The following is a 14,676-nucleotide window of genomic DNA, read 5'->3' on the forward strand; positions in this document are numbered from 1 at the left end:
TGGCTGTGTTGTACTTTCAATTCCTGTTAGCAGCTCCTCATTGCATCACATTTGAGTTTACAAATATCCAGATCCAAGGAAAGTTGTTCAACCTTGACCTTCAGCGAGACCATACAGCTGTGTTGCAGTGGACCTTGAAGGGAGGGGCAGATAGTCAAGATGTTCTTGTACCTGGGCTCTGGGACTCTGGGACAATCTGTACTTCACATGCAGAGTTGGTCTACAAAAAGACCAAACAGTGTATTTTTCTTATGAAGCCTCTTTATGAAAGACAGAATAATTACATGGCTGTATACCCGGGTTATATAAAACTGCCAACACTGCATCCTGGTATAAGTGGAGAAATTGACAGTTCACAAAAAGCAATGAGAAACCAACAAAAAAATACTGCTGCCTCCAATAAAGATGCTTCACACTCATGTTTTTTCTCCCTGGAGGCATCTTTATTAGACAGCGGCTTCAGAGCATCTCCGGCCACGGCAACCAGTTTTAAAGTAATGCACATAAACCTGTCCTCCTTAGTCACTTATCTTGTATCTAAAGTTCAGTCTCTCAGGCTGCAAGTTGTAATCAATCATGTGCAAGTTCACTAAGGGAGATCTGTAATCAGTGATCTGCCTGCTTTCGTAGGTGTTCGGCTGCTAGTCTGTCCTTTACAACGCATCCACTTTACCACACTGCTGACATCACAGCTCTAGTACAATCATCTTCTTGACCAACTTCTTCGAGCCAGTCAGCCCCCGTTCAGCGTACTTTATATCTCAGCTCTCTTGTGTTATTCTGCCTTTCTGACTCTCATTCACTCAGCCCACCTACTTCCCATCTCTCACTTCATGCTGGTCACTCAGAGCTCCATCCAAGCCTCCACCTTCACCACCACCTGCGTCTAGACTCATTCCTGTCAGTGCTGAGGTTCTGATGGGTTCATATGTGGGACCTGAATTACCTGTTGGAGGGGGATTGTGGGATTGAAATAAAAGGTCTGGATATTTTGACCAATTTCCTAACACTACTGCTGGCTTGGAGCCAACACTACTACTCTGGAATTAATGTGAGTAATGACGAGTAACCGGCAACTGGCTCAAAACCAGCTATGCTGACAGCATTGACCTCTGTGATTTTTCGCAAGCAGAGTGAATCATTTCCTTGCTGGCAGACACCCAGCACATTCCTCTGCAGTCATCCAGCTAACAATGCAGGCAGAGTCTTTATACAGTCAGTATTTGGCAGATGTAAGTGATTTTCCATTAGATGATAAGGAGAAAGTGAAATGCAGGTGAGTATGTCACGGTCTGGGCTGTATTTCCAAGTCTTAGTGTCTAGTCTGCGCGCTGAAGAATGTCATGCTTCCAGTTTTATTTTGATAGCCCCTGTCCTGTGCGCATTATGTCTAGATTAGCTTTTTTTTTCTCATTATGTCTATGTATTTTAATCCTCACTCTTCCCCTGCTTGTTGTCGCTTTGTTAACCTTCATGTGGTCGCTCTGCTGTGTGTTTTTCCTCTGTGCCCCTCTTTCAGTTAAAATTCCCATCTTGGAGTCCTGCATTTGGGTCCTACATCCTGCCTGCCACACAGCCGAACCATGACAGAGTATAGTACACAGAATACAATATGAGTTAATATAGATCAGCGGTCTCCAACCTTTTTTGCGCCACGGACCGGTTTATGCCTGACAATATTTTCACGGACCGGCCTTTATGGTGTCGCGGATAAATACAACAAAATAAAACTACCGAAAAAAAGAAGATTTATTCATACCACACGTGAAAAGACCCAGGAAAACAGAGTTAATGATAAAAACGATAACAAAATAACGCTGAAAACCGATAAAAACCCTAAAAACCATACATTTCACACCAGAGCCTCAACTCTCGCGGCCCGGTACCAAACGACTCACGGACTGGTACCGGTCCGAGGCCCGGGGGTTGGGGACCACTGATTTAGATCCATGAGCACTTATAGGATGAATCATGATCATTTTTAGCTAAAAGACAGATTTAGTTATGTGTGAAAACAAAATTAAATCTCTTGCCTTGTGTAGATAAGTTAGTGAAACTAACTGATCAGCCGTCTTGTTAGACAGCATACATCCCCTTTATTGCACGTCCATTACCAGACTTGCTGCTGTTGCTTACAGGCCACAGTATAATAAGTAGTGAACCTGACAGCTAATAGTATAAAGGGAAATTCTGATTATGCACTTTCAGCTCATGGGCCACTTCAGACAGCCTGTTTACCTGCAGTGAGCGGCTGTTGTTAGATGGAGGCAGTGTCAGTCCTGCATGGATCATCCGGTCTGTGTGCTTCTCTGACTCATTTTGTTGTTGGTCTGTTGGTGAAGTTCTAGCATAGTGGGATTTATCTCACCTTATTAAACATTAGTTAATCAGGAAAGCTGACTTTGTTCTTTCCAGTCTACAAGAGACTTTGTCAGTTCACCATCATCACCAGTGTTTTACTCTTATTTGCTTTTGTTTTTATTGTTTCAAAGAGTGGGGTTTGTCAGGGAGTTTGTGCTGGTGTTTATAAGAATCATTTTCCAGCATGTATGCTTAACTTATGGAGCCACCACTGGCACCACTGTTTTTGACAGTATTCACAATCACGCTCCTGTGCAGTGCTCCAAAATCCTAGCTGTACATTTCTTGGATGATGCTGTGAATCCATCGAATGTTCACCAGGAATGGGAGAAGTGTAAAAAAAACACCACCAAAAAAAATCCACACGACATAGACAACCGTATGGGCAATTTAGAGTTTCCAATTAGCCCCTAGCCCCACTAACTGCATGTCTTTGGACTTTTGGAGGAACCTGAAATGAACCCACGCAAGCATCCAAACTCCACACAGAAAGACCCCGGCCTGATGGTAGAACTGAACTCAGGATCTTCTTGCTGTGAGGCAACAGTGCTAACCACCGTGACACCATATTTTGTTTTCATTTTTGATTTCTGTGGTAACTTTTCCAGGCGCTCTTGTAAGTCATTGTTTACTTTGCATATGATGAAACACTTTCACCACACGTCTTCAGAACAATCCATTCCTACTAAAAGGAAGTAATATTTTTAAACTAAAGTGTAAAAGAGTGTCAGCGTTTTCTGCCGACAAGAGCAATGTACATTTTTTTCTTTCTGACTGAATAGTTTTTGTTTATTATCTAGGAAGGAGTATTAGGGCCAAATTAAGAAAAAAATGATTATTTTGTTTAAATATTTTTCACTTACCTCTGCCAAACGCTGACTGTATAAAGACTCTATCTGCATGGTTTGCCAGGGAAATACAGAGGAATGTGCTGGGTGTCTGCCAGCAGGGATACGGCTCACTCTGCTCATGAGATAACACAGGCCAATACTGTCACAATGCTGGTTTTGAGCCAGTTGCCGGTGTTACTCACATTACTCACATGAACTCCAGAGTAGTACTGTTGACTCCAAGCAGGCAGTAGTGCAGGGAAATTGGTCAAAATATCCGTCCGTCCGTCTGTCTGTCGATAACTTGTCTCCACCAGTGTGTGAATGTGAGAGTGAATGAATAGTGGAATTGTAAAAGCGCTTTGAGGGTCTCGAAAAGCGCTATATAAATGCAATCCATTATCTATCTATCTATCTATCTATCTATCTATCTATCTATCTATCTATCTATCTATCTATCTATCTATCTATCTATCTATCTATCTATCTATCTATCTATCTATCTATCTATCTATCTATCTATCTATCTATCTATCTATCTATCTATCTATCTATCTATCTATCTATCTATCTATCTATCTATCTATCTATCTATCTAGGTGTGACTGGGGCCAGACACATGCTGTGTGAAATAAAACGAGTCCATGATGCTAAGAAAACTTCTGGCAAAGAGGTCAGAGGTCATCATCAATGTGTATATTAAAATCCCCAATTATTAACAATCTGGACAACTTCAAGATGGAAGACAAAAAGTCACTGAACTCCTTTAAAAATGGACTGTTAGGTCCAGGTGGATGATACACTACAGCACAGTAACATGGATCTTTAATTCCAATTTTAACCAGCTGTAGTTCAAACGATGAAAAATTTTCAACCATTAATGAGCGACAGTGAAACCAGTTTCGACACACCACAGCCAGACCTCCTCCATGACCAAAATGCCGCGGCCGACTGATGAAGGAGTACCCGCCCGTGCAAAGTTCGATAAGGGAAGAATAGTCACCATCACGCTGCCAGGTTTCAGTTAAAAATAAAAAATCCAGCTTTTTGGAAAGAATAAGATCGTTCAACAAGAACATTTTATTTGTCATAGATCGGGCATTGAGAAGCGCCATGCTCAATGAGGAATAAGTCAAACCATTACCGAAACTGACCCGTTTTAGGGGATGTAGAAACTGCGGGTTCGATCTGTGACGATAATAGATACCACTTGCTGCTGGGGCAGAGGGCCGAATAACCGGAGAGTCTGGATGAACACTCCTAAGGTAACACGATCTCATAAGTCCAGGTCTTGCAAAATCCAGCAGGGACAGGGAAGAAAAATGCACCTCCGAACAAGCAAACTGAGCACCAGAAATGCTCGACGTCGCTTATCCGCTAATCCTCGTCTCTCAAGATAAATCAAGCTTGTGATTGTTTGAAACATTTGCTGCCAACTGAAATTTTGCACACATGCTCTGCAGAAGATGAATCGCTGTCAGTTTGTTGGCTCTGGAGTTGCATGTTTAATCAGAACAGGTTGGCTGCTAATGAATAGATGTGTAAGCAAATTTAATACACTTCACTCAGAAATGCCATCCATTCTGTGTCTTCCACTTAATGTTGTCGGGGTCGCAGTTGGGGTGGGGTGGCTGGAGCCTGTCCTGGAAATGCTTCACTGCAACTGAAATTACACAATTTAAACGTGATCATATTTTATTTGCGCAAAGTGTGTAAATAAAACACCTTCTTGTCTTTACCTTTCACATTAAAAGTCCCTGATGTTAGAAGGTGCGATTGTTATAGCACCTTCTAACATTAATAAAGTCTCATCTCAGGTTTTAGTTTTTCTTTTGTCAATGAATTGCCTAAAATCTACTAATGAAGCTGAAATATGCAGCTGACTATAGAAAAGCGTATAAAAAAATAAAGTCTGTGAAATGGTTGCATTAGTTGCATGAATTATATGTTGCATGTTTATCATCTTTTTAGTTGCAGTCCAGTTACAGTAAAGTAGGATTTCTTCCATCCATCCATCTTCATCCGCTTTATCCGGGGCCGGGTCGCGGGGGCAGCAGCCTAAGCAAAGAGGCCCAGACCTCCCTCTCCCCAGCCACCTCCTCCAGCTCATCCGGGGGAACACCAAGGCGTTCCCAGGCCAGCCGAGAGATATAATCTCTCCAGCGTGTCCTGGGTCTGCCCCGGGGCCTCCTCCCGGTGGGACATGCCTGGAACACCTCACCCAGGAGGCGCCCAGGGGGCATCCTTGTCAGATGCCCGAACCACCTCAGCTGGCTCCTTTCGATGTGGAGCAGCAGCTGCTCTACTCTGAGCCCCTCCCGGATGGCCGAACTTCTCACCCTATCTCTAAGGGAGAGGCCAGCCACCCTTCGGAGGAAGCTCATTTCCGCCGCTTGTATCCGCGATCTCGTTCTTTCGGTCACTACCCACAGCTCGTGGCCATAGGTGAGGGTAGGGACGTAGATCGACTGGTAAATTGAGAGCTTCGCTTTTACACTCAGCTCCCTCTTCACCACGACGGACCGGTGCAGCGTCCGCATTACTGCAGCCGCAGCCCCAATCCGTCTGTCGATCTCCGGCTCCCTTCTCCCATCACTCGCGAACAAGACCCCGAGATACTTGAACTCCTCCACTTGGGGCAGGAACTCATCCCCGACCCGGAGTGGGCACTCCACCCTTTTCCGGCTGAGAACCATGGCCTCAGATTTGGAGGTGCTGATCCTCATTCCCGCTGCTTCACACTCGGCTGCGAACCGTTCCAGTGCGAGCTGGAGGCCTTCACCCGATGAAGCCAACAGAACCACATCATCTGCAAAAATCAGAGATGAGATTCTGAGGCCACCGAAGCGAAAGCCCTCCGCCACTTGGCTGCGCCTAGAAATCCTGTCCATAAAAATTATGAACAGAACCGGAGACAAAGGGCAGCCCTGGCGGAGCCCATCACCCACCGGGAACGAGTCCGCCTTATTGCCGGCAATGCGAACCAAGCTCTTGCAACGGTTGTATAGGGATCGAATGGCCCGTAGCAATGGGCCAGACACCCCATACTCCCGCAACACCTCCCACAGGACACCCCGAGGGACACGGTCGAATGCCTTCTCCAAGTCCACAAAACACATGTAGACTGGTTGGGCAAACTCCCATGCACCCTCAAGTATCCTGGAGAGGATAAAGAGCTGGTCCAGTGTTCCGCGACCAGGACGAAAACCGCATTGTTCCTCCTGTATCCGAGGTTCGACTAGCGGACGAACTCTCCTTTCCAGCACCCTGGCATAGACTTTCCCAGGGAGGCTGAGGAGTGTGATCCCCCTGTAGTTGGAACACACCCTCCGGTCCCCCTTCTTAAAGATGGGGACCACCACCCCGGTCTGCCATTCCACAGGTACTGCCCCTGATCTCCACGCAACATTGCAGAGGCGTGTCAACCAGGACAGCCCTACAACGTCCAGAGCCTTCAGGAACTCGGGGCGGACCTCATCAACACCAGGGGCTCTGCCACCAAGGAGTTGTTTAACTGCCTCAGTGACCTCGCCCCCGGAAATTGGCGGGTCATTCCCCTCATCCCCAGACTCTGCTTCCTCCTCGGAAGACGTGTCAGTAGGATTAAGGAGGTCCTCGAAGTATTCCTTCCACCGCCTGACAATTTTCTCAGTCGATGTCAGCAGCGCTCCGCCAGCACTATACACAGTGCAGGTAGAGCACCGCTTTCCCCTCCTGAGACGCCTGACGGTTTGCCAGAATCTCTTCGAGGCAGTCCGAAAGTCTTTTTCCATGGCCTCTCCGAACTCCTCCCACACCCGAGTTTTTGCTTCAGCCACTGCCCGAGCCACATTCCGCTTGGCCTGTCGATACCTGTCCACTGCCTCCGGAGTCCCACAGGCTAACCAAGCCCGATAGGACTCCTTCTTCAGCCTGGTGGCTCCCTTCACCTCTGGTGTCCACCATTTGGTTCGGGGATTACCACCACGGCAGGCACCAACCACCTTGCGGCCGCAGCTCAATGCAGCAGCTTCGGCAATGGAGACGCTGAACATGGTCCATTCGGACTCAATGTCCCCAGTCTCCCTCGGAATGCTGTTGAAGCTCTGCCGGAGGTGTGCGTTGAAGATCTCGCGGACTGGGGCCTCTGCTAGACGTTCCCAGCACACCCTCACTACGCGTTTAGGTGCACCAGGTCTGTCCAGCGTCCTCCCCCGCCACCTGATCCAACTCACCACCAGGTGGTGATCAGTTGACAGCTCAGCCCCTCTCTTTACCCGAGTGTCCAGAACATATGGTCGCAGGTCTGCTGATACGATTACAAAATCGATCATCGACCTACGGCCTAGAGCGTCCTGGTGCCACGTGCACTTATGGACACTCTTATGTTCGAACAGGGTGTTCGTTATGGCCAAACTGTGATTAGCACAGAAGTCCAATAACAAAGCACCGCTCGGGTTCAGATCAGGGAGGCCGTTCCTCCCAATCACGCCCCTCCAGGTCTCACTGTCGTTACCCACGTGAGCATTGAAGTCTCCCAGCAGGACAACAGAGTCTCCAGGTGGAGCACCCTCCAGCACCCCCCCCCCAGGGACTCTAAGAAGGCTGGGTACTCTGAACTGCCACTCGGCGCATAAGCGCAGATGACAGTCAGGACCCGTTCCCCGACCCTAAGGCGCAGGGAACAAACCCTCTCGTCCACCGGGAAAAACCCCAACGTACCGGCAGCAAGCCGAGGGGATATTAGAATACCCACCCCAGCCCGCCGCCTCTCACCAGGGGCAACTCCAGACTGAGACAGAGTCCAGCCCCTCTCCAGGAGACTGGTTCCAGAGCCCAAGCCATGTGTGGAGGTGAGCCCGACTATATCTAGCCGGTACCTCTCAACCTCACGCACTAACTCAGGCTCCTTCCCCACCAGAGAGGTGGAGAAGGATTTCTTTATAAACCTATTTACAGATTTGTGTTGACAAGAGAAAACTGAGTGTGGTGCAAAACAAGAAACTGACTTTAATGGAAAGAGAAAAGAAGAGAAAGAAAACGTTACTGCAGAAATGAAAAGAATTATCATCATAATAAGGATCAGAATAGAGACGAAAATATGATTTAAGTTACTTTGAATGTGGGATGGTTGTTGGTCCCAGACTGGTCTGAGAATTTTAGAAACCATTTATTTACTGGGATTTTCCCGCGCAACCACCTCTATGGTTAACAGGGAATGGTCAGAAAAATAATACATTTCCAGTGAGCGGGAGTTCTGATGCCAGAAAACGACCAGAGTGCTACAAGCTGATATGAAGGAAACAGGAAGTCCAAAGCAAGAGTGGGCGCAGCTCAGTATTAGAGAGGTGTACCTAATAAAATGGCCAGTGAGTGTCCTACATAAGCGGTCTCCAACCTTTTTTGCGCCACGGACCGCTTTATGCCCGACAATATTTTCACGGACCGGCCTTTAAGGTGTCGCGGATAAATACAACAAAAATAAAACTAGTACCGGTACCGAAAAAAAGAAGATTTATTCATAACACACGTGAAAAGACCCAGGAAAACAGAGTTAACGATAAAAACGATAACAAAATAACGCTGAAAACCGATAAAAACCCTGAAAACCATACATTTCACACCTGAGCCTCAATTCTCGCGGCCCGGTACCAAACGACTCACGGACCGGTACCGGTCCGAGGTCCGGGGGTTGGGGACCGCTGTCCTACATAAAGCTGATCTTGATCTGTAATTTGTACAAATGTGGGCTGACAATGATTTTTATAAAACACTGGAAAGAAACCTTTTCTTTTTGAAGCGCAGCTGTGTGTCATGGTCCTGGGTCATTTTGACCCAGTGTTCTTAGTTTTCCTGTGGTTTTGTATTTCGTTCCTTATGTTCATTGGATTGTTTGATTTGGTATTTGGATCCCCCCTTTATCCATGCTGTTACTTTGGTGTTTGTTCTGGTACCGTGTTCCCGTCCTTTGTGTTCTGTGTTCTCCTCATCCCCTCGTGTATTCATCCTTGTTCTCTGCCTCTCTCTCTGTGCTCTTCTCTATGTACTGTGTTGTGTTTAAGGTCCACATCTTGGTGTCAGTATTTTCAGTTTCGTGTCCTCCCTGCCCGGTCATGAGTAATTGTCTTCAGCTGTGTTCCCCGTGTGTTCCCACTTCCCTCGTTACCTTCTGTGTATTTATGTCAGAGTGTCCCTTTGTTCTGTGTTGCGTCGTCCCTCTAGGTTGTGTGCATTTACCGTGTCTTCCCAGCGCCTCAGCTTTAGTTGCTCCCAGTATAGTTTTTGTATGACTTCTTATGTTCCTGTTAATAAAGACCTGCCTTTGAGTTCATCCCTGTGTGTCTAGAGCTGTGCATTTGGGTCCTCTCTTGCCTTCACACAGCCGCCGCATGACACTGTGGTTTTGCACATGCTTACATCTGCTTTGTTGATCTACTCTCGGTGATGCTGTAACACATCACTGCTCATGAATCAGTCTCTTTCATAGGATAAGCTTTTAATTATCCAAGAGAGGAAGTACTGAGGAAGACAGAAAATCTGTTAAAATAAAATTCTCTGCATTCCTGCCTCAGTAATAGCAAGAATATCTTGTTTAAACTGGAGTAGCTGTTAATATGTGATTGAGTTACCGTTACATCAGAGATAAAAGCAAAGCAGTTAAATGACTTGGAACATTTTTTTTGAGTTGATGCTCATAGTTTGAAGTGAAACCAGGTTTAATGGCAAACTTTGGGATTTTTGGATTCACCCTCTTTTTTTGTTTTGTTTGTTTTTGTTCTCTTTTTGTTGACTGTGTATAAAGTGGTGGTAAACTGGTGAGTTATAATAAAGTGAAAATATATAACATTTTAAAAACTACCTCCAGAGGGATTTTCCAGCATTAAAAATAAACATGGTACATAAACATGCTGTATCCATTGTTTACAAACCCTTTAAATGTTAGATGAATTACACACAACATATCATGAGACTTTGCTCCAGTGGTAGTGAACAGATCAAGTCATACGTCTTTACCCTCAGCTTTGAACTGCTGCTCTAAAACCATAGATATTTTTGTAAGAGATAAAAATTCTCTCAGAGGTTCAGTGTAGCTTAAAATCCGTTGTTTGTATGGATGGAGATTTGTTTCTTTCATGCATATTTAATGTATAGATCATATCTAAGGAGGCTCTGAGGAGGCTAAAAGACAGGACAGTTTTAACAGCTGCATACCTGTGACTCATTGAACTGTTTTTGAAAATTCACCACTATTAAGAGGGAAACTAAAACTCACAACAGGAATTGAGAATGCAAGAAAAAAAAGTCTCTGTCACTACTGAAAATAATCAGTCTAATTCAATTTTATTTATACGGTGCCAAATCACAACAATAGTTTCCTTTATACTGTAAGGTAAAGACCCTATAATAATACAAAGAAAGCAGAGAAAAACCCTGATAATCATATGACCCCCACATGAGCAAGCACTGTGGCTCATGGAGGAGCGGCAATCTGCCTCAACCGGCTGGTGTGAGGGGAGGAAGAGGGGACAAAAGATATGCCGTGGAAGAGAGCCAGAGATTAATAATAACTAATAATTATATGCAGAGAGGTGTATAACACAGTGACTGAGAAAGGTGACTGATAAAGAAACACTCAATGCATCATGGGAATTCCCCAGCAGCCAAGACCTATTGCAGCATGAGTGAGAGGATTTAGAGCGACCTGTACAGCCCTAACTATGCTTTATCAAAAAGGAAAGTTTTAAGCTTAATCCTAAAAGTAGAGACAATGTCTGCCTCCTGACTCCAAGCCAACATAGGAGAAATATGCTCCCTCTGTCTAGCCCCTGTCAGTGCTCTTGCTGCAACATTTTGGATTAACAGAAGGACATCCTGATAATAATGAATTATAGTCGGGCAGCCTAGAAGTAATAAATGCATGAACTAGTTTTTCAGCATCACTCTGAGACAGGATATTTCAAATTTTAGAGATACTACACAAATGGAAGAAAGCGGTCCTACATATTTGTTTAATATGTGCATTGAAGAACATATCCTGGTCACTTTAATTGGACAGCTGCTTCAGAGCACTCCAGCCTATTTTAAACTAATCCCCATCAACCACTTCTGTTATTCAGCTGTAGTGCTGTTTCTGTCTAAAGTTCAGTCTGTTTAAGAGTAATTTTATATTCTTAGTTTTTATTTAAATTTCTCGTTTGGTTGTTCACCAATTTGGCCCACGCTGTAAGCTGGTACTACTGATACTACTACTAACAACAATAATGCACAACAGACCCGACCTCATGTTTGCACTTTTCAGCACTTGTTAACACTTTTCTTCGTTGCGGTTGCTGTTCACAGCAATACTCACATCTGCAGCTTTCCAGCTCCCAGCCGCCCATACACCACCAACAACAGCCAGGACACAGTTCAGTCTGTTTTAAGCTGGCGAGGCGTGATTGCGGGTGCCGCTCAGGTGGCCCCGCAGCCGCGCCACAGACCACGCCCCACCACAATACTACTACTACTATTATTACTACTAATAGTTGAGATGACTCCAGAGGGTGGAGATGAAACACTAAAAGCTTTGGAGGTTGGTGTGACTGACAGAAAGCAGACCCATGGCTGAGGACCGTAGCACCTGACACTGTGTGTATGGGTGCAGCAGGTCGGACAGATACTGATGGATTTGTAAATGATATGAAGAATTTAGTAAATTATTTATAATTTCAAACATTTCTTTGGGCAAAGTGTGCAGGTAACACTTCTGCTTCTGCTTATCTTTCACAATAAAAGCCCTGGACATTAGACCATGTGACTTCTATACTCCTGGAGCAATATGAACAACTCTTGATATGATAATCATAAGATAATCAGATCCTATGTCCTGCATTAAATATGTAAACAGTTTTCTGCTTTTTTGTTAGGAATACCTCGTAATTGGTAATACCTGGTAACTAAAAATGTCATTAAGAAAACATTTCCCTTTTTGGTAAAGAGTATTTACAAAGATTATTGTGTGATCCCTAAACCAGGCTGCTGGTGGTGTAATTGGGTGTGTGCAGGATAACACATACTGTGTTATAACACACACTTTGTTATCCTGCTAGAAACTCTATCAAAGACGCAGCACTCTTGTGTTGGTAATTTCAAACAAGTCCTGTTTAAACTGAAGCAGCTGCTTACTTTTGAGATTTTAAAGGCAATGTTTCATTCAATTTGTTTCGTTTTTTTATTTTATTTTATGTTGTTGTTGTGCTGGTTGCACCTTTCCCTCTTTGTATGTTCCTGTTTGTCTAATATTTCCTCTGGCTCCTTACAATTAAAACATTAATTAGTCGTTATAATAAAGTGAAAAGATGTAACTTATTCAACAACTTAGAGATTTATTGAGTCGGTTTTGGAGTCACTGTTGTACATTTCAGAATCAAAGAGACAAACATGGTACAAATGTACATTAAATTCACCTGTGAAAATGTTAAAATAGCACAAATAAATTAATGTTTGTGTTACATACTTTACAAAAATAAATATATATAGATGCAGATATATAAATGTGCATATGCTTAGTAATCACAACTTAAGCCTGAAGACAGGCTGAGGAATTAAATGCATTTATATTTTGTGATGAGAACGAGAGCTGTGCTGCTCCTTCTTCTTAATCCACACATGTTGTAACAGCACTAAACATGCAAAGTGCATCATGATGATTCTGGCACTGCAGCCGATGCTGTCGTTGTTTGAGGGCTGACTGTTGTATTTTTCATCTGATTCCTGTGAAAACAACATATCAGAGAGATGAGGCTGGGTTGCAAAAAAAATCACAACTTTTAAAGCTTTAACAACAAAATCAACCAACTTTTTTGTCTTATTTACTTTCTGAATAACAAAAGGATCTTGATTTGAAAAAAACTGCTTCTGTAAAACCATCAGTATTTTTAATCACTGATGTGCAGAGCCTCGCACTGATGCTCCAAAGTGACTGTTGATGTTCCTGTTTTAACTTCACTGACTTTCTCTCTAACATTTAACTCACATTAAGTTGAACACCAGTGAATGAAAGAAAAAACATCTGTGTGACTTACAGTTTTTCTAGCAGCATTATGGTGAATTTAGACTCAGGATCGAGACACCGTTCACTCCCATCCTTCAGTGTGACTCTGTAACATGTAAAGAAAGCTTTGATATAAAAACACTTTATAAACAATCCTTATTAATGACTGAGCTCTTATTAATAATGTGCTCCTGTCACTGTGGGCACTTACATGACTTCTCTCCTGTTGCAGTATTGACGAGGCTCATCCACCTTAACTTCAGTGATGGGACCTCTTACAAACTTACTGGTCTTCAAACACCGGCACCTTGGAATAACTGGAAAAGGTAGAAAGTGATAATTAATGTTAAACTGCTGCAGTTTCATATTTTACTTAAACATAAATACATTTAAATAGATTTGTTTTCATAATTCAGCTCCACTCAAGATGCACAAATACACCAAAGTTTTCCATAATCTGATAAAACACACTTACTTAATGAAGTGCAAAGGGCCATGCAGGCCAGGAGAACGATGCACTGGATGGCAACACTTGTCTTCATCTTAAAGCTTTTAAATTATTGAGTGGAGGATCTACTGAAGGTTCAGTCTTCAACTGATTTGTTCTTCTCAGATATGAAGGATCTCTGCTGCTGTGCGTCTCCTTCACTTCTCGAGCTGCCTGAGTGTGCAGGGCTGTGAGGTTCATCATCTCTGAACTCCTTATATACACTTACAGCTACGTGGACTCTGGCCAAGGATGTCTTCCTAAGAAGTGGCTGAAAAAAATACTTTCCGATGTCTGTCCTCCCACAGTGGAAATCCTGCTGTCGCAATCCTTTGGCATTTAAACTTTATACGTTCACTTACTCGCAAAGATTTCCTGTGCCACTGGTTGATGTTGAGACATGCCTGCCTTCAGGTGTCGTTTGTATCTGTTGAAATTGATGTCACAGTTCACTTGTTTTGGACTCACTCCAATCACTCACATGTGAGTTTTGCTGATAAAGGATATTTTGTATCTCTGATCTACTTACAGAGGTGAAATGCAATAAAGTCTTTATATGATCAGTCTAATATTAATAATTTAGACAGCTCAAATTATGATATGATATGATATGACTAATATTTTACTGTTTCTGATGCACTCTGCTTAAAGTTTACTTACACTTCTCTTTATGATAAAAGTGTTTGAACACTTTCCAATAAATAAAATAAATAAATAAAATGATAAAAAGAAAGAAAATGGGAAGTTCCTTTAAACACAGCTGAAAAGATCATTTTCTATTCATTGTTTGCAGATGTGCACGTGTATCATTGCACTTAGTAAATGCAGTAAATCTGTTAATGAGTAAATCTGTAAGGGTGTGGGAATGCAAGGAAAAATGTCTCCATCACTTTTAAAAATACTGAAATTCTCAGATTAATAAGGTCACCAATCACAGCAGAAACCAAGGCAGACTTCGTCATTAAGAATGTTTCACACTCGCTTCT

The 14,676-nt window shown here is 43.5% G+C and overlaps 1 protein-coding gene across 1 annotated transcript; it reads right to left on the reverse strand.

Moving 5' to 3' along the window:
• Positions 1–12,537: 12,537 nt before the first annotated feature.
• LOC147335472 (growth-regulated alpha protein-like) lies at positions 12,538–13,868 on the reverse strand. The gene is made up of 4 exons (XM_086287498.1): positions 13,679–13,868; positions 13,415–13,520; positions 13,235–13,309; positions 12,538–12,923 (listed from the first exon to the last, which is right to left on the reverse strand). The coding sequence occupies exons 1-4, from the start codon at positions 13,743–13,745 to the stop codon at positions 12,851–12,853; spliced, it is 321 nt and encodes a 106-aa protein (XP_086143624.1). The 5' UTR covers positions 13,746–13,868; the 3' UTR covers positions 12,538–12,850.
• Between the last annotated feature and the right edge of the window lie 808 nt (positions 13,869–14,676).

Source organism: Aulonocara sp. 'chitande type north' Nkhata Bay, linkage group LG3 (genome assembly GCF_057382095.1).
Source record: "Aulonocara sp. 'chitande type north' Nkhata Bay isolate Kocher_YH1m ecotype deep benthic linkage group LG3, A_spYH_male_GT1.1, whole genome shotgun sequence".
Lineage (NCBI taxonomy): Eukaryota > Metazoa > Chordata > Actinopteri > Cichliformes > Cichlidae > Aulonocara > Aulonocara sp. 'chitande type north' Nkhata Bay.

Bases quoted from the DNA above. Each gene is read 5' to 3' on its own strand.
- LOC147335472 (XM_086287498.1), bottom strand. From the start codon at position 13,745: ATGAAGACAAGTGTTGCCATCCAGTGCATCGTTCTCCTGGCCTGCATG. The intron at 13,310-13,414 runs GTAAGTGCCCAC...TACATGTTACAG, and splicing joins TGCAACAGGAGAGAAGTCAT to AGTCACACTGAAGGATGGGA. The intron at 12,924-13,234 runs GTAAGTCACACA...TTGTTTTCACAG, and splicing joins ATAATGCTGCTAGAAAAACT to GAATCAGATGAAAAATACAA.